Source organism: Schistocerca serialis, chromosome 2, assembly GCF_023864345.2.
Source record: "Schistocerca serialis cubense isolate TAMUIC-IGC-003099 chromosome 2, iqSchSeri2.2, whole genome shotgun sequence".
NCBI lineage: Eukaryota > Metazoa > Arthropoda > Insecta > Orthoptera > Acrididae > Schistocerca > Schistocerca serialis.
Genome location: NC_064639.1, coordinates 774,606,521 through 774,625,316, shown reverse-complemented (window position 1 = coordinate 774,625,316; position 18,796 = coordinate 774,606,521). Strand labels below are relative to the sequence as shown.

The window sequence follows — 18,796 nt, the reverse complement described above, 5'->3', positions numbered from 1 at the left end:
TGATATGCATGAGAATGCACTCTATTGTTCTGCACTGAGTACACATATCAGTTTTTGTGTGCATCAGGCTGGGATTAAAATCCAGACCCATATCATTCTTGGACAGTATGCTGCCAACTGTGCCATCCCTGCCACTCTCGGAGGCTGTGTATCACTATTGTAGAGCATCTGCAGAGTTTGGAAGGAATAGAAAAAAAACCTTGGGTAGTCAGAGCTTTGTCTGTCAATGAGCAATGCTTAGCTAGCACACACAGTAGGTACTCATGAATGTCAAACATCAGAGTTAATGTACTGGTTTGGCACATATAATTACCTGAAATGTTTAATTGGTGTATCATACAACAATGTTAGAGAGAAACATAACATATCCAGTCTAATAACTTCCTTCTTATAAAAAGTGGTAAGACATTTTATTATATAGAATACAATGGAAATTAAGCATACAAGCAAGAGATCTTAGTTGGTGAAACATCTTCCCTGCCTTCCAGGGTCTGTTATATGAACAGAAATCACTGTTCATTGAAATTGTCATTAGTTATGAGGCAACCGTGTAAATTCTCTTATCAGGTGAGGTCCTGCAGTCATTAAGACTGAGATTGACATATGTGAGGATGGCAGTTCATTTTCCCGTCTGACCATCCACATTTAGGTTTTATGTGGTTTCCCTAAATCGCATAAGGGAGTGTCCGGTTTCTTTTTCCAATCCGAGCTTGTGCTTCATCTCAAATAACCTTTTTCATTGAAGGGATATTCAACTGCATTCTTCCTTCCTACTGTCAGCACTGAAATGTTATGTAATTTCAATGTTTTTGTGCCATGTGATGCTAAGTTTTTAGATTTATAGCAGGAATATTGTTTATTAACCTATAATCTGCTCTACACCTACATATATACTCCACTAACAAATGTACTATGCAGAGTGAAGGATGCTTCGTTCCAGTATTAACCATTCTCTGTGTCCGCCTCAGTAGTTGCACAGTCAGCATGGCAGATTGCTAACCAAAGGAAGTCTGTGTTCAATTCCTGGCTGGGTCAGAGATTTTCTCCTCTCAGTGGTTGGTTGTTGTGTTAACATTCAATTATTGAGATGGCTGTATAGGCATGTCCCAAAAGCCAATAATAATAACTATTACCACAACTATTCCATTCACCTAAGAAAACAGTAAAATAGTTGCACACCCTATCACAGATAGCAGCTCTCTAAATTTACCCAACAGAATTTCATAAGGACAGAATTACCTTTTTCCATATTTTTTGTCAGTTATACCAACTTGATGCAGTCCTATCACAGTGTCTGTGTATTCATTCCATTTCTGCTGCCAGTTCCTCTTGATCATGACCCCACATACAGGAGTAGTAGTCTAGAATAAATTGCTCTAACATCTATGCAGCATCCTTCACAGATGCACTGCACTTTTCCAGATTTCCCACAATGAGTCTGGATCTTCCATTTGTCTTCCCTACAACTGATTTCACATTTTCATTTAATTTGTTCCCAAATATTACCCCAACTTCAGGTGTTTACCACTAGTGTTGTAATAGTTACTTATGGGCGTTATCTTGTGTGTCTCCACATTTTAACAGAGCTTTGATTCAGTACACTACCTAGAAGTACTGCCTAAATTGGTCTGCATTTCCATCCAGCCACCAAGCAATGATACTTCCTCGTAGACAAGAGCTTTATTATAATGATGCAAAACTAAGAAAGCAGTTGCATGATGTGCTCTATGGAGAGAAGGACTTTGCCAGTGTGCTTTCTGTCTCTGTCCCCTGCCACAATCTCCTCCTGTTGTCTGTCCTGGTAATGGACAATGCTGAGGTATACACCATCCTGGCCTGATGTTTTTGCTAATGATTCTCACTAAAATCAATTACATTGCTGTCACTTCTTAATGTACTACTTGTTGTGTTTGTTTTATACCACCCAACATAAACACTACAGTGGCTAAGCACCCTCGCCATGCCTAAACTAACATTAAATCAATGATAAAAATTCTATGCACACCGTGAAGAATGTGCCACAAACAACTTTGGTAGAATGATGTTACTGGTTTGAGCATCAGATGCTACACTGCTGCTTGCCACTGCCCATCAACCCATGCCCCCACCTTTTTAAGTACACATCACTACAGTGAAAAATCTGACATTGCTGATGTGACCTTATATTATGCATTTTTGTCCTTTACTGAGAACATCAGTGATCCTATTACAATTCCTCGATACGTACATCACATGACTTCATTTCTGTTGAGATTCACTGGTATCTGTTAGTGACCTCTGTCAGCAAAATATTATGTGAGTTAATCACTTATCACCCCCCCCCCCCCCCCCCCCCCAATGAACCATGGACCTTGCCGGTGGTGGGGAGGCTTGCGTGCCTCAGCGATACAGATGGCCGTACCTTAGGTGCAACCACAACAGAGGGGTATCTGTTGAGAGGCCAGACAAACATGTGGTTCCTGAAGAGGGGCAGCAGCCTTTTCAGTAGTTGCAGGGGCAACAGTCTGGATGATTGACTGATCTGGCCTTGTAACATTAACCAAAACGGCCTTGCTGTGCTGGTACTACGAACGGCTGAAAGCAAGGGGAAACTACAGCCGTAATTTTTCCCGAGGACATGCAGCTTTACTGTATGATTAAATGATGATGGCGTCCTCTTGGGTAAAATATTCCGGGGGTAAAATAGTCCCCCATTCGGACCTCCGGGCGGGGACTACTCAAGAGAACGTCATTATCAGGAGAAAGAAAACTGGCATTCTATGGATCGGAGCGTGGAATGTCAGATCCCTTAATCGGGCAGGTAGGTTAGAAAATTTAAAAAGGGAAATGGATAGGTTAAAGTTAGATATAATGGGAATTAGTGAAGTTCGGTGGCAGGAGGAACAAGACTTTTGGTCAGGTGATTACAGGGTTATAAATACAAAATCAAATAGGGGTAATACAAGAGTAGGTTTAATAATGAATAAAAAATTAGGAGTGCGGGTTAGCTACTACAAACAGCATAGTGAACGCATTATTGTGGCCAAGATAGACACAAAGCCCATGCCTACTACAGTAGTACAAGTTTATATGCCAACTAGCTCTGCAGATGATGAAGAAATAGATGAAATGTATGACGAGATAAAAGAAATTATTCAGGTAGTGAAGGGAGACGAAAATTTAATAGTCATGGGTGACTGGAATTCGTCAGTAGGAAAAGGGAGAGAAGGAAACATAGTAGGTGAATATGGATTGGGGGGAAGGAATGAGAGAGGAAGCCGCCTTGTAGAATTTTGCACAGAGCATAACTTAATCATAGCTAACACTTGGTTCAAGAATCATAAAAGAAGGTTGTATACTTGGGTGAATCCTGGAGATACTAAATAGTATCAGATACATTATATAATGGTAAGACAGAGATTTAGGAACCAGGTTTTAAATTGTAAGACATTTCCTGGGGCAGATGTGGATTCTGACCACAATCTATTGGTTATGAACTGCAGATTGAAACTGAAGAAACTGCAAAAAGGTGGGAATTTAAGAAGATGGGACCTGGATAAACTGAAAGAACCAGAGGTTGTAGAGAGTTTCAGGGAGAGCATAAGGGAACAATTGACAGGAATGGGGGAAAGAAATACAGTATAAGAAGAATGGGTAGCTCTGAGGGATCAAGTAGTGAAGGCAGCAGACGATCAAGTAGGTAAAAAGATGAGGGCTAATAGAAATCCTTGGGTAACAGAAGAAATATTGAATTTAATTGATGAAACAAGAAAATATAAAAATGCAGTAAATGAAGCAGCCAAAAAGGAATACAAACGTCTCAAAAATGATATCGACAGGAAGTGCAAAATGGCTAAGCAGGGATGGCTAGAGGACAAATGTAAGGATGTAGAGGCTTGTCTCACTAGGGGTAAGATAGATACTGCCTACAGGAAAATTAAAGAGACCTTTGGAGAGAAGAGAACCACTTGTATGAATATCAAGAGCTCAGATGGCAACCCAGTTCTAAGCAAAGAAGGGAAGGCAGAAAGGTGGAAGTAGTATATAGAGGGTCTATACAAGGGCGATGTACTTGAGGACAATATTATGGAAATGGAGGAGGATGTAGATGAAGACGAAATGGGAGATAAGATACTGCTTGAAGAGTTTGACAGAGCACTGAAAGACCTGAGTCGAAACAAGGCCCCGGGAGTAGACAACATTCCATTAGAACTACTGATGGCCTCGGGAGAGCCAGTCATGACAAAACTCTACCATCTGGTGAGCACGATGTATGAGACAGGCGAAATACCCTCAGACTTCAAGAAGAATATAATAATTCCAATCCCAAAGAAAGCAGGTGTTGACAGATGTGAAAATTACCGAACTATCAGTTTAATAAGTCACAGCTGCAAAATTCTAACGCGAATTCTTTACAGACGAATGGAAAAACTGGTAGAAGCCGACCTCGGGGAAGATCAGTTTGGATTCCGTAGAAATGTTGGAACACGTGAGGCAACACTGACCTTACGACTTATCTTAGAAGAGAGATTAAGAAAAGGCAAACCTACGTTTCTAGCATTTGTAGACTTAGAGAAAGCTTTTGACAATGTTAACTGGAATACTCTCTTTCAAATTCTGAAGGTGGCAGGGGTAAAATACAGGGAGCGAAAGGCTATTTACAATTTGTACAGAAACCAGATGGCAGTTATAAGAGTCGAGGGGCATGAAAGGGAAGCAGTGGTTGGGAAACGAGTGAGACAGGGTTGTAGTCTTTCCCCGATGTTATTCGATCTGTATATTGAGCAAGCAGTAAAGGAAACAAAAGAAAAATTCGGAGTAGGTATTAAAATTCATGGAGAAGAATTAAAAACTTTGACGTTCGCCGATGACATTGTAATTCTGTCAGAGACAGCAAAGGACTTGGAAGAGTAGTTGAACGGAATGGACAGTGTCTTGAAAGGAGGATATAAGATGAACATCAACAAAAGCAAAACTAGTATAATGGAATGTAGTCTAATTAAGTCGGGTGATGCTGAGGGAATTAGATTAGGAAATGAGACACTTAAAGTAGTAAAGGAGTTTTGCTATTTAGGGAGTAAAATAACCGATGAGGGTCGAAGTAGAGAGGATATAAAATGTAGACTGGCAATGGCAAGGAATGCGTTTCTCAAGAAGAGAAATTTGTTAACATCGAGTATAGATTTAAGTGCCAGGAAGTCGTTTCTGAAAGTATTTGTATGGAGTGTAGCCATGTATGGAAGTGAAACATGGACAATAACTAGTTTGGACAAGAAGAGAATAGAAGCTTTTGAAATGTGGTGCTACAGAAGAATGCTGAAGATAAGGTGGGTAGATCACGTAACTAATGAGGAGGTATTGAATAGGATTGGGGAGAAGAGAAGTTTGTGGCACAACTTGACTAGAAGAAGGGATCGGTTGGTAGGACATGTTTTGAAGCATCGAGGGATCACAAATTTAGCATTGGAGGGCACCCTGGAGGGTAAAAATCGTAGAGGGAGACCAAGAGATGAATACACTAAGCAGATTCAGAAGGATGTAGGTTGCAGTAGGTACTGGGAGATGAAGAAGCTTGCACAGGATAGAGTAGCATGGAGAGCTGCATCAAACCAGTCTCAGGACTGAAGACCACAACAACAACAATCACTTATCAGATATAATATTCCATACTGATGTTCTTTTATGTGATGATGCTACTGCCAAATAGCTGTATACATATTTTTATTATTTCCACTATCGTGATTTCAGCTTTTAAGCCATTATCACATGCAGCTGGGGAACTTATTAGTACACATCAAACATGTCTGTGTGAAACATAATCAAAATATTACAATTCGTATCTAATTATAAAAACCATATGTCTCATCTGAATTTTCACAGGTGAATCACACTGTCAGTTCTTGTTCAGACACTTTGCTGTCATATTTCATGACAATATGTCTATATATCTAGTTTTTATATGGATAACTGCCTGTTAAAACATAGAAATGAAACTGTTTCTCCTGAAATAGGCAAAATTCCTGTTGTCGGTAGATTACTTTGTGTTGCAAGCTTATCATGTTTGCAGTGAATCTGTATGATGTCACCATATGATGTGATGCTGCAAGTGCTAATGCTGTCATGATTGTGGCCATGGGCAAAGTCATCTTCTTAGATGTGATCACAAGAGATTTGTCTAAATCCTGTGAACTGTTAAATCAAACCCCAGCTACTTGACATAAGTCCAAAGTCCAGTTCTGCTTATCAATGTCGTGGTGGTCCTGAAAGTAAGGCCCAGAGTGAATCCTCTGTGGAGTCCACTCAAACCTCAGTGTCTCCTCTCAGTGTACTTACTTTGATCAATCAATGAAAAGGCCTTACTGTTTCTGCAATCAGGGGATTGGAATTGAGCCCAAATGCCAATCAGAAACATCCTTTTGCAACTGAAATTTTCTCATGTGCAGCTGTGGCAATACATCAGAAATTGAAGTGCTGCCCAGCAACAGTACAAAACTGTAGTTTCACTCAAACCCACTGGGGCCAGTTAGGAACTCAAGAGGCTTCCATCTCTCCATATTCCTAAGCCTTCTGTCCTAAATTTTCTGAACTCAATGCGGAGTCCACTTGTCCTGCAGAATGCTTTTGTCCTGCCCGAACCCTGGGTTAGGCTGGCAGAGCTGAATTGTGTTTACTCCTGCCTCTGTGGTGAACTCGGTTCTGAGTTGCAGTTAGTGTGCCTGTCCTGTGTGCAGGGAAGATTATTCCTCAAGTTGGAGGTTCTCATGAGCTGAAAACAAGAAGTTACAGAAGCTCTTGTAAACTTGAGTAACAACATGTTTCTCCAGGATCAGAATAGAGTTGAAATAAAAGTCCCTAATCTCTCATTTAGTTAAGTGCAAAAACAATTTAATCAAGAAAAGCAAATAATGTCTGAACTGAAAGAGAGAGTGTGGGTGATAGGCAAGATGTATGCAACTCATTTTTTGAATAGAAATGAAAGTGTGAGAGGACAATGTGTCACAGACAAATGCCTCACAACTGCACTTGATAGTGGTTCAAAAGTCGAAGTCACAAGAGTGGAAATAATAAGAAAAACTTAGACAAATGATGGCAGAATTATGTCATTTAAAAATATTCCATATGATAATATCTTGGTTATCACAGAGTAGTGTGGTATAGTATTGATTGCTTGATGGAAATCTGTGAAGAAGAAATCTACCTGTTCACCTACATCAAAATCATTTGTGATTGAATAATATCCGTGATTGTATGTGTGTTGTTTCCTGAATCTGCATTGATTCTTCTTCATAAATGAAGGTTAGTGGTATTGTTGAACAGTTCTGTGCTTTATTTCATTTATGTTCCTCATGAACTGTGCTCTTTTCATGCTACATGGGGCTGTTTACTTTCTAAGATATTTTTATAAGTACAAGCTTGGGAAGGCTGTCAGAAAGTTATGTGATGATAGGAGCCTTATGGCTTAATTAATTTTTACATGTGTATTTTCACATTCCTGCTTCCTATCTATTGTCTTCAGTTTCAACAATTGACTAGGCAGTGAGAGACAATGGAGGGTTTTGATCCAATGTTTGTTACATATGAGCAGAACTTCCAGGGATTTCCTGAAAAATCTTTTGTCAAGATCTCCTTTTACCCTCCTTCTCACTATACCCCTCAGATTTTATCTTTCATCTGGCAGACAGTTTCTCTCCGGGTGCATACTATGTCCATGTCAGATTTCTTCCCACCCTCCCCTCTCCTCCCATGATCCTATTTCCCTAAGAATTTTCATCATGAATCTAAGACTGAAACCATATACAGTATAAGTAGGGGCCTGTGCTTTCCATTATGTATCTGTCCACACATCAATCTCCTACTTGAAAAGGAGATGCACATATGTCTGGTTCTGTCTTATTGCCTCCCGTGAACACCACCTTGTACCTATTTTTAGGAGCACTTTAGGCCATTTACCACCTTGGTTTTTCTTTCAGAGCATTTCCGTATGTGGTTACCATCCACTAGCTGCTATCAGGCGACAGATGAGTGCCAGACCAAGGTTATCCATGGAGCATGTAAATAGTAGAAGAAATCTGTGATCTTGACACTGTGTTCACAACATCAAGAAAAATTCCGGCTGCATCATCACTGGTGCTATTCAAATTCTGTTGACTTTTATCAATGCTGCTTTCATCCCTTTTGGACAATATCTGAAAATACGACCTCATCATTTAGCTCCCTTTTTTCTTGTGTATTGTTTTGTTCGCAACAAATATATCTTTATTAACAGGTTTTCAAAATGGAAATTACTTCTTCTTTTGAAGATTTTTTTTTCTTATTTAAGGTAATTAAGTGATATATCTGTGATATATAAGTGATATCTCTTGCTTGACCCAGCCAAACATAGCAACATGTCTGAATATATTGAGCCTCTTCCTTGAATCCAGTGTTTGGGACTCTTCTTCACTCTTACAGAGCTGGAGAATTAATAGATCACAAGCTTCAAATAATAGAATTCAGCTGTTTACTTGAAGTGGTTGAAATTTCAATGTTGTGCTTGTGTGGGACTCATTCCATGACTGCAGATTTCCTTATATGTAGGTAACGGTTAAAAGAGAAATCTTTTATAAGGCAGTCTTTATCATCTTCTTACCATTTACATCCAGTGATGAATCTTTACCACTAACTGCATTATCAATGGCGTGTATCATTTTTTTTTTTTAATAAATCAAATGTTATCTCACCATTATTATTACTCTGCAGTGGCAGAGGTGTAACAAAACAGTGAAGATTCATATATCATACTCCTTTCCTTTACTTTCTATCCCTCTTGATGTTAAGGTCAGCAGTTAGATTTAATTTCCCTCAACACCTTTACATTACTGTCTTTCTTCCTTATGTTCCCTGTTAGTATCATTCTTTAGCCCAATCAACTGCTTAAAAAAGCTGTAGGCTTTGGATTAACTGTTACTTTTTTATGTGTGTTTCTTCATCCGTTCTCCAGCCATTCTTATTTCAAGTATTGTTTTGTACATTCCACTTCTATATCTCAAATATATAAATTCCATGTAAGTGCACCACTATTGCAAGCTTTGCATTACTAACATTTATCATTAATTATTTCTTTCTGGCAGGAACTACTTACGCAAAGATATCTCTATTGTAGTCCTAACAGTAAGGCTTTAATGTTCACTGTAATTTGCGAATATGGTTCAGTGCACCAAATTAACGTGTGTAAACTTCATCGAAAAATGACGTTTATTTTGTGCATTGTTAATTTAGTTACTTATTTAGTTTCATTATACATATATCGATTCTCTTTGTTCTAGATGTGGTGCTCAAGAACTACAACCATCCACAGAACAGGTAAGGTATAGTGCGTAAATCTGAAAATTTATTGCAGATTTATGGCACAGCCAGTAACTGTGGTAGTGTTAGGTTCATGGCTTGAAATGAATGCAGAAGGTGACGTAAAAATAGTTTTAATGCTGATTTGGGTTACATACAGTTATTTCATGTAAAGCATAACTTTTCAGTGAAGTCAACAGTGAGATGTTTGTCAGTGCTGTTCTTCACTAGCTGATATAATGGTATACAAATTTCAAAAGTAGTCTTTGGATGGAAGTTTTAGAGCTAGATTCATGTATACATCAGGAAGTGCCTCACATTTTATTTTAGCTTTGAAGTCACATTATGTACTAAAGGTGATTAAATTTAGATTTTTTCTTCTGAGTTTCGTGATATGCTGTGTAAATAACATTTACGTAAAAATTTTGTTGTGTTTCATTTTGATACTTTCCCATAATACAGAGAGTGTAATTGTTAGTTTTCATCACACATGAATAACACTGGTAAAGGAATGAAAGTAGTGTAATAAATTGAGTTGTTCGTCACTTTGATTTACTGCAAAACTAAATTTTTCAGTTGAGCTTGCAACAGTCCTATATGTAGCTCCAAATGGTTGATCCAGTCATAATCCATTAAGATCCATGATTTTAGCGGGATAACATGCTCCATTACTAATCTTATCAATGTGTTTGCCTCTGGCAAAAACCCAGAAAATATACTAATATTTAATACTGGTGTTAACCATTTGATCCTTCTTTAGCTTTTATATTTGATAGGCATCATGATTGGCATGTATCATTGTATTATATGGACTACCTTTAAGCTTCATTGTACATGTAGTCCTCTCTGAGTCAGTAATTATTTGTCATTGATAAATATGCTTCTTAAATTAATCATTTTTAACATTTTTGTTTTACACTGTGCTTTTCCAGACTTGCCTGCAGTACAGTGGAAATGAAATGCTCATAGGCAAAACTCCAGAAAGGTTAGTTTAGTTAAATTGATGAATGTTACAGATTTGGGTAACACCTTTCACTTAACTAGCTTTGGGAAGAACATTTTAATTATGGAACTCTTTGTGGTATGAGAAAAGAAACATTTTCCCTAATCCATCTAGTAAATGTCATAGTGCACTGTAATTTGAGTGTCCTCTTCTCTGCAGCCATTTTTATGTCAAATTCTTTAAAGGCAAAGGATGGCACACTAATGTAGAAGGCATCACAAAACCAGCGAAGTTCAAAATCTGTGCCTTTTACATATTTATTTTTATGTGTATAAACTGACTCTATCATTTCCTTTGTGTATGATGATGTCTAGTTGGTACAGAATTTCTAGTTGGTGTGATGACTGGCAGCTAGCTCTAAATGTAGAAATATACAAGTTAATGCAGATGAGTAGAAACGCAAATGGTTGACTTTTGTTTATTGGGGGGAGGGGGGATTTTAGGAAAGTGTGATTCACCTGTAAAGAAGATCACATGTAGGACACTAGTGCAACCCACTGTTGAGTATGTTCGAGTACTTGGGATCCGCACTGGGTCAGATTAAAGGAAGACATCAAAGCAATTCAGAAGCGGGCTGCTAGATTTGTTACCACTAAATTCTAACAACACACAATTATTACAGAAATGCTCTGGGAATTTAAATGGAAAACATTGGAGGGAAAGCATCCTTCTTTCTGTAGAGCACTACTGAGAAAATTTAGAGAACTGGCATTTGAGGCTGAGTGCAGAACAATTCTTCTGCCGCCAATGGACATTTCATGTAAGGACCCTGAAGGTAAATTCAGAGAGCTTAGGACTTATATGTAGGCATATAGATAGTCAATGATATGACTATAATAGGGGGAAACATTCCACGTGGGAAAAATATATATAAAAACAAAGATGCTGTAACTTACCAAATGAGAAAGCGTTGGTATGTTGATAGAGACAATAAAACACACACACACACACACACACACACACACACACATTTAAAGCTAAAGACTTACCTTAGGGGGAAAAAAGGACATAAGGACATGCGCGCGCCCACACACACACACACACACACACACACACACACACACACATATCTATCCGCACATATACAGACACAGGCAGACATATGTAAATGCAAAGAGATTGGGCAGAGATGTCAGTCGAGGCGGTAGTACAGAATCAAAGATGTTGTTGAATGACAGATGAGATACGAGCAGCGTCAGCTTGAAATTAGCGGAGGTTGAGGGCTGGTGGGTAACGGGAAGAGAGAATATATTGAAGGGCAAGTTCCCATCTCCGAAGTTCTGATAGGTTGGTGTCAGTGGGAAGTATCCAGATAACCTGGACGGTGTAACACTGTGCCAAGATGTGCTGGCCGTGCACCAAGGCATGTTTAGCCACAGTGAGATCCTCATTACTAACAAACACTGTCTGCCTGTGTCCGTTCATGCGAATGGACAGTTTGTTGCTGGTCATTCCCACATAGAAGGCTTCAAAGTGTAGGCATGTCAGTTAGTAAATCACATGGGTGCTTTCACACGTGGCTCTGCCTTTGATCGTGTACACCTTCCGGGTTACAGGACTGAAGTAGGTCGCGGTGGGAGGGTGCATGGGACAGGTTTTACACCAGGGGCAGTTACAAGGGTAGGAGCCAGAGGGTAGGGAAGGTGGTTTGGGGATTTCATAGGGATGAACCAAGAGGTCACGAAGGTTAGGTGGACAGCTGAAAGACACTCTTGGTGGAGTGGGGAGGCAGTTGTTCCTCCTAATTTCAGTGTGTACCTGCGTGAATAAATGTATATTATTGAGAATGGCGTGACATTTGTGTGTGTAGTATGTAACACATTTCATAGTAAATTGACAATTGCAAGTTAACAGTTATGCATGCTACAGTTCAACTGGAAAGTCATTTCTCGTAAGTGTAATGTTTCCATCTTCTCTCTCTCTCTCTCTCTCTCTCTCTCTCTCTCTCTCTCTTTCTATTTTTTTAAAAAAAATCTAAGGAAATAGTTGAAAGTGTGTGATTATGACGAAAATATAGTTCTTACAAAATCAATTGCTATGATGTAATAGTGTTTCCTGTACTTGCTGTAACTGTCGTATTGTATTTGATTTTGTTTTCCCTTCCAACAGCGGCATATATAACTTACATTTTTGGTACTCAAGATTTGGTTTGTAGGACATGAACAAGCGAGAGGGATGATAATTAATTTGAAGAGTTTGCTTCAGTTATGCTAATTATTTATTCAAACCATATCTGGTTTCAGGATTTTAGAATCCCATCTTCAGGTGTATGAAGTTATTGTATTTGGTAACACACAAAAAGTGGTTGGGTTAGTCAATGTAAGAGCTGCAATATTACATGTAGGTGGAAACTATCCACTTCCGGGCAGCTGTGCACTAGGAACACCAACTAAAAATCTGAATTGAAGCTGATATCTCTAAATTAATTAAAATTTTTGGTAATTTTGAGTTTGTTATGTGTTTGCTTAGTGAAAAAACCTGAAGTTTGAGACTCAAAATGCCAAGTAGTTCCATAGAACAAATAAATTTATCCCAGGTTTTCTCTGCTTACAACAACAATATTTTTTTGTGTTAACTGCTTCAGTTCTTAAAGGGAACTTTTAATACTTGTAATACAATGGATCCAGAAATTAAAAAGAGAATGAGCAAGCTTAGTTTTGTAAAACAATGCACCACCCTCAATCCAGCATGACTGTGAAGTCTGTTCTTGGATACATGATGAACTAGTAGCTGTTTGTAAGCAGCTGGTAATCACTCTGACTTCTGTCAGATCATTGAAAACTGTTGTGAATGGGTGTGTTAGGAGGGTTACCAGACACCAAAGTTACCTCAAGTACCATCTTCACCAGTGCATACTGTCTACTCTACAGAAAATACAGGTTATGTTATCACCCGTTGACTTGACCATGATTTCTTGTCAGTGGTAGGTGTAAGGTTCGTGTCCAGGGAAGGCAAAGAACAAGAACTCAGGGTATTACACCCACCCAGTGACTAACAAGTTTTAGGTGCCGTATCACTCTGAAACAGAAACTGAACTGTTGAGGCACACTTGACTTGTTGAGAAGCCTGCTGTGTCACATGCCAGAGGGAAGAAAGCACAGAAAGATATGAGGTTTGCCAATCATTAGCAGTCAGAATACACAGTAAATAATGACATCCCATAGGGAAACAGTAGCAAGGGATGGAAATGATCACCTGGTGTACTAATCGTGTATGCTTTGAGGTCTCATTCAACTTGTTAAAGAGACTTCTTCGGCACTGAATGCATGCATGCAAAGTTCCAAGTATATAAGCAATCCAGGAACGCACTACAGCTCCCTACATATTGCTCCTGTAGGGATTTGAAAACAGGATTTGAAAAAAACAGAGGCATTTTAGTAGCCCATCTTTCTGTGCTACATAAGCAAATCAAATGGGAAGAAACACCAGTATGTGTTATACCACTTAGTATCTTCTGCTGTGCATTTTGCAAAGGTTTCCAGGGTATAGATATAGATTCTGATAAATTATTTTTATAGCGCATATAGAAATAATTTTCTTTGTTGCAGTTGTGGTGCTCAAGAATCAAAGTCGTCCTTAGAACAGGTAAGTTGTATGAGTTTGTAAATATGTGTGCAACTTTGTGTAGTGTCAGTAACATTCTTGATTTGAAATGAAAGTAGAAAATGTTTGGTTTTTGTGTTAATTCATTACATCCAGCATTCATCCACACATTTTTTTCTGTATTCCTAACATGGAGGAGACCTTTCAAGAATGTGAAATAATTCAAATTATGTATTGACATGTGTAAACAGCCATTGCAGGTTACCTCTGTAAAATGTTCTGTCAGTTGTAAGTAGTGCTAATATACTCACATCGTTAAGATCTTGAAAGATCTGATGTAACTTATCAGTCAAGCCAACTGTGAGATGGCTGTCACTATGGTGCTTCTTAACTTAGCAAAAATTTGCATGAGTTGCGACATAAATAATATTTATTTTAAAGTATTTATACACTGATGTGTAATGTACTTGATACCTTCTTGTTGAGCTGTGAATGTAGTTCGTTTTCTGTAATCAGTTATGACTATTAAGATGTCTCATAGGTGTCAGTCAAAGCTTGACAGGCCTATGCTTCATATAAGGATCCTGTTGTACAATTGAATACTGTTCATTTATGTTGCATGTTTCCTGCAGAAATTCAGTTCTGATAACATCATGTAACTAGTGTCTTCCAGAACTGCTTATCATGTTATGACTTTACCCCACTATTGCTGAATAATATTACAGCAGTTTAACATAAATGAGAGAATCACACCAAAATAAAACTTTAGTTGCAAAGAAAATATGCTATTTACAACAACAAAACATGTTGACAAACAAGCGACTGCCGACAGCAAAATGCATCAAGGACTGGGCAATACTTTGTAACAATAGACTGCTTTCAAAGCATCTTTCTCATGGGCCCCATTTTGATGAGCATGATGCCACAGCTACTTACATTTTGCGGGAAATATTGCAGATGGTGGTTTGAGAAGCATTACTTTCAACATAAATTTCCTTTTATGCAAGATGAATTACGTTACATGTGAGAATGTCTGATGAATTTCTTCAATCACGGAGTGTTAGACTGTCATTCAAAACTTAACACTGAGTACCAGCCACGTACAAAAATTTTGGGTCCAGAAGCCCAGCCATTTATGATATTATTTAAAATTTTACTCTCACATTTATGTTTTATGTAAACTTAACACATGCTAAAAAAAGACCCAAGTTTCAACGTTAGTTTTTTGTATGTATTTTAGTTCTTTCAAAATTATACGATAACAATGGCAAAAAGTATATTTGTCAAAAGAAAATGCAAGCTGAGTTCTTGAGCAGTTTCACACATAATTGGCTTTTCTATGGAAAAGTCTAAGTGCTCAACAAAACGTGTTCAGCAAGGCAACTCATGAAATGTTTGTTGCGCAGCAGTGGAATTTATAATCATGCTGTCAGAAGTATTCAGCTGCTGCAAATTAAATTGTGCCCTTAGGATCCTACCTAACAACACACTTCAAAAAAAGAAGAAATTTTTGACGACCAATAATATATGTGAAAGCTGAGCTTCTCTTGTAGGTGCACTGTATGTGTATTAATTTAAACCATTAACCTTTCCTATTTGTGCATTCGCTCTATGTAACATTGATGTTGCTATTGGCTAACTACATTACATGTCCTGTACTCTGAATATCTCTGTCACTGGCCAAAACCACTTGGTATGAGCTATTATTGGCTGATAAAAGTGTGTCGCAATCTCGGTTTCAGTGCTTCAGCGGAATTTGTGTTTATACTTTTGTAAAATGAAAATATGTGCTGTAAATGTTGCCGCATATCAAAGATCTTTCTAAAACGCATTGGTTTTTGCTGGGTTTCATTTCCTAAAGTGCTAGGAAGTTCTATGCTCGTGTATAAAACCTTAACCATTCACAGAATTGACAAGTTTTATTGCTCCGAGGGAAAGTATATTGTCATTTAACATGGAAAAAATATGCCTTCACCAGGGGTATAGTGTATTTTCACCCGGGAAAAAGTGTATATTTAACTGGGAAAAAACTGGGAGTCTTTTTCTTGTCCACGTATACACACTGTATGGAGTTATTACCCATCATAATTACACTTTGATCACATTCACAAGCACTCACTTCCATTTCAGCACTGTTTGTCATTCTTCATAAGTGAAATTTGTACCCACTGTTTTGTCCGCAATTGTAATGAACTGGAATTCAAACTTGGCTCTGCTTGTACAGAGCAGGCAGCCTAACCAAATAATTCAACTGGGCATGCTTCCTGGCCGGATCCAAATATTCACATTTTCTTTTGTTTTTCTGAACAACCAACTGGTGGTTCTCTGTTCGAGAATAGCTTCGACAGGAGAACAATATGGTGGATGATAATTATCTCTACCATATGGACATACAACAAACAAATTAAAATAACTGGCATTTAATGAATAGTATCTATAAGAACGAAATGCTTGAAGAAGTAAATATGATATAAGTGAAAATCTGCTAAGGGGCCACGAAAAGCCTTATCTTTCCAATGTTAAAATAGTGCTTATAAATTACATGCTTTCTCAGAAAGTATTTGAGCTGGGAAGTTGAAATCTTTACTGGTTATTTATTGGAGTATTGTCTACAACTTAACATGGGGATTATTTTAAAAAACTCGAATTCAGTTGTTAGATTAATTTTTTTCTATTGTAATGAAAATTCACTACTTTTGCGCTGTTATTGTTTATAAACTGAACAGTATGCAGGTGTTTGGAAAAAGTCTGTGTTAAGTTAGGCTTGTGGGAATCAAGTGATGGAGCTTAGATTATCTTTTTAGTGCATTCCAGATCCATAGGATGGATCATCTTCATCTTCTGCAAACTCCTCCTCCAGCTTCCTTTCTGTCCTCCTCCTGTTTACTATGGCATGTATTTCTAGGATATTTACAGCCCTGTCAACAACCGAAAGACATTCCTTGTCTAGTTCATATCACGTTGAAATCTACCTTCATTCCCATATTTCGAATTGCTTTGCACCTTACAATATTGCCATCATTGAAAGTAAAAACAGCATCATACACACCAAAGTGAAGTGTTTCTGTTCCAACAAACACAGTATTGGGGATTCTTGACCGTATAACACTATTTACAACAACATTATGAAAAGGAAAGTTCTACTCACCGTATAGCGGAGATGATGGGTTGCAGATAGGCGCAACAAGAAGACTGTCACAAATAAAGTTTCCGGCCAGTAAGGCCTTAGCCAAAAGTAGACAACAGTCACACACACTCATGCAAACACAACCTACACATATGACAGCAGTCTCGGGCAACTGAAACCACACTGCAAGCTGCAGCACCAGTGACAGTAGTGGTTACTGGCTGGGGGAAGGAGGAGGCTGGGGTGAGGAGGGGGAGGGTTAGTAGGGTAGGGATTGTGGACAGTGAAGTGATGCTGGAGAGTGCACAGGGACGAGGCGGAGAGAGGGTAGGGCAGCTACGTGCAGCTTAGGAGGTTAGACGGAGGGTAGGGTAGGCTCTCATTGACCAACACCTCCAATCTGTTATCCGAAACCTACCCTCCTACATAAAAGATGCCAACCATTTCCTCCAGCGACTCTCCACAGTTCCTGTCCCTTTACCACATGGTGCCCTGTTCATCACTATTGATGCCACCTCCCATGGCCTTACCGATATTGAACACCACCTTTCCCAATGCCCAATGTGTAGGCATTCCAAACCAACAACCTCCTTTATAGTTGCCATGACTAACTATATTCTCACTCACAATTACTTCTCCTTTGGAGGCACTACTTACAACAAATCTGGGGTATGGCTATGGGCACCCACATGGCACCATCCTATGACCACCTACTCATGGGCCATCTAGAGGTATTCTTCCTAAACACACACAATCCTAAACCCCACACCTGGTTCAGATCCATTGATGACATCTTTGCGATCTGGATCAAGTGTGAAGACACCCTATCCACATTCCTCCAGAACCTAAACTACTACTCCCCCATCTGCTTCACCTGGTCCTACTCCTTCCTAGATGTTGACCTCCCCTCAAAGATGGCTACATCAGTACTTCCATCCATATCAAACCTACTAACCACAAGCAATACCTCCACTTCGACAGCTGCCACCTGTTCCATACCGAGAAGTCCCTTCCATACAGCCTAGCCACCCGTCATTCTCGCATCTGCAGTGATAAGCAGTCCCTATCGAAATATGCCAAGGGTCTCACTCAGGCATTCACAGACTGTAATTATCCTCTCAACCTTGTACAGAAACAAATCTCTTGTGCCTTGTCCTTCCAGTCTACAACCACCTCCCAAAGTCCCACAGTCCAGCCACAGAGGGACATTCCCCTTGTAACTCTGTACTACCCAGGATGAGCAACCGAATTACATTCTCCTCCAGGGTTTCAACTACCTCCCGTCATGCCCTGAAACGAGAAATGTCCTGTCCACTATCCTTCCCACCCCACCCACAGTGATATTCCGCTGTCCACCGAACCTACACAATATGCTCGTCCATCCCTACACAACTGCTGCTCCCAACCCCTTACCTCATGTTTCATACCTATCCCATAATCCTCCCACCACCACCTACTACAATCCAGTCTCAAACATCACCTACTACATCAGAGGCAGGGCTACCTGTGAAATCAGTCACGTGATCTACAAGCTAGGCTGCAACCACTGTGCTGCATTCTATGTAGTCATGACAACCAACAAGCCATCTGTCCGCATGAATGGCCACCGACAAACTGTGGGCAAGAAACAAGTGGACCACCCTGTTACCGAGCACACTGGCAGACATGACAATCTTCATTTCAATGACTGCTTCACAGCCTGTGCCATATGGATAAACCCCCCCCCCCCCCCCCACACACACACACCAGCTTCCTTACTGAATTGTGCAGGTGGGAACTCTCCATGCTATATATCCTACATTCCTGTACCCCTCCTGGGC

At 39.3% G+C, this 18,796-nt stretch overlaps 1 protein-coding gene across 1 annotated transcript in view; it reads left to right on the top strand.

Moving 5' to 3' along the window:
- Positions 1-18,796, top strand: part of LOC126456398 (uncharacterized) — a 258,254-nt gene that overhangs the window by 215,569 nt on the left and 23,889 nt on the right. The window contains exons 20-22 of the mRNA XM_050092151.1: positions 9,285-9,321; positions 10,236-10,288; positions 13,855-13,891. Of these exons, the coding sequence (XP_049948108.1) occupies positions 9,285-9,321; positions 10,236-10,288; positions 13,855-13,891 (127 nt within the window). The remainder of the gene's footprint in view (positions 1-9,284; positions 9,322-10,235; positions 10,289-13,854; positions 13,892-18,796) is intronic.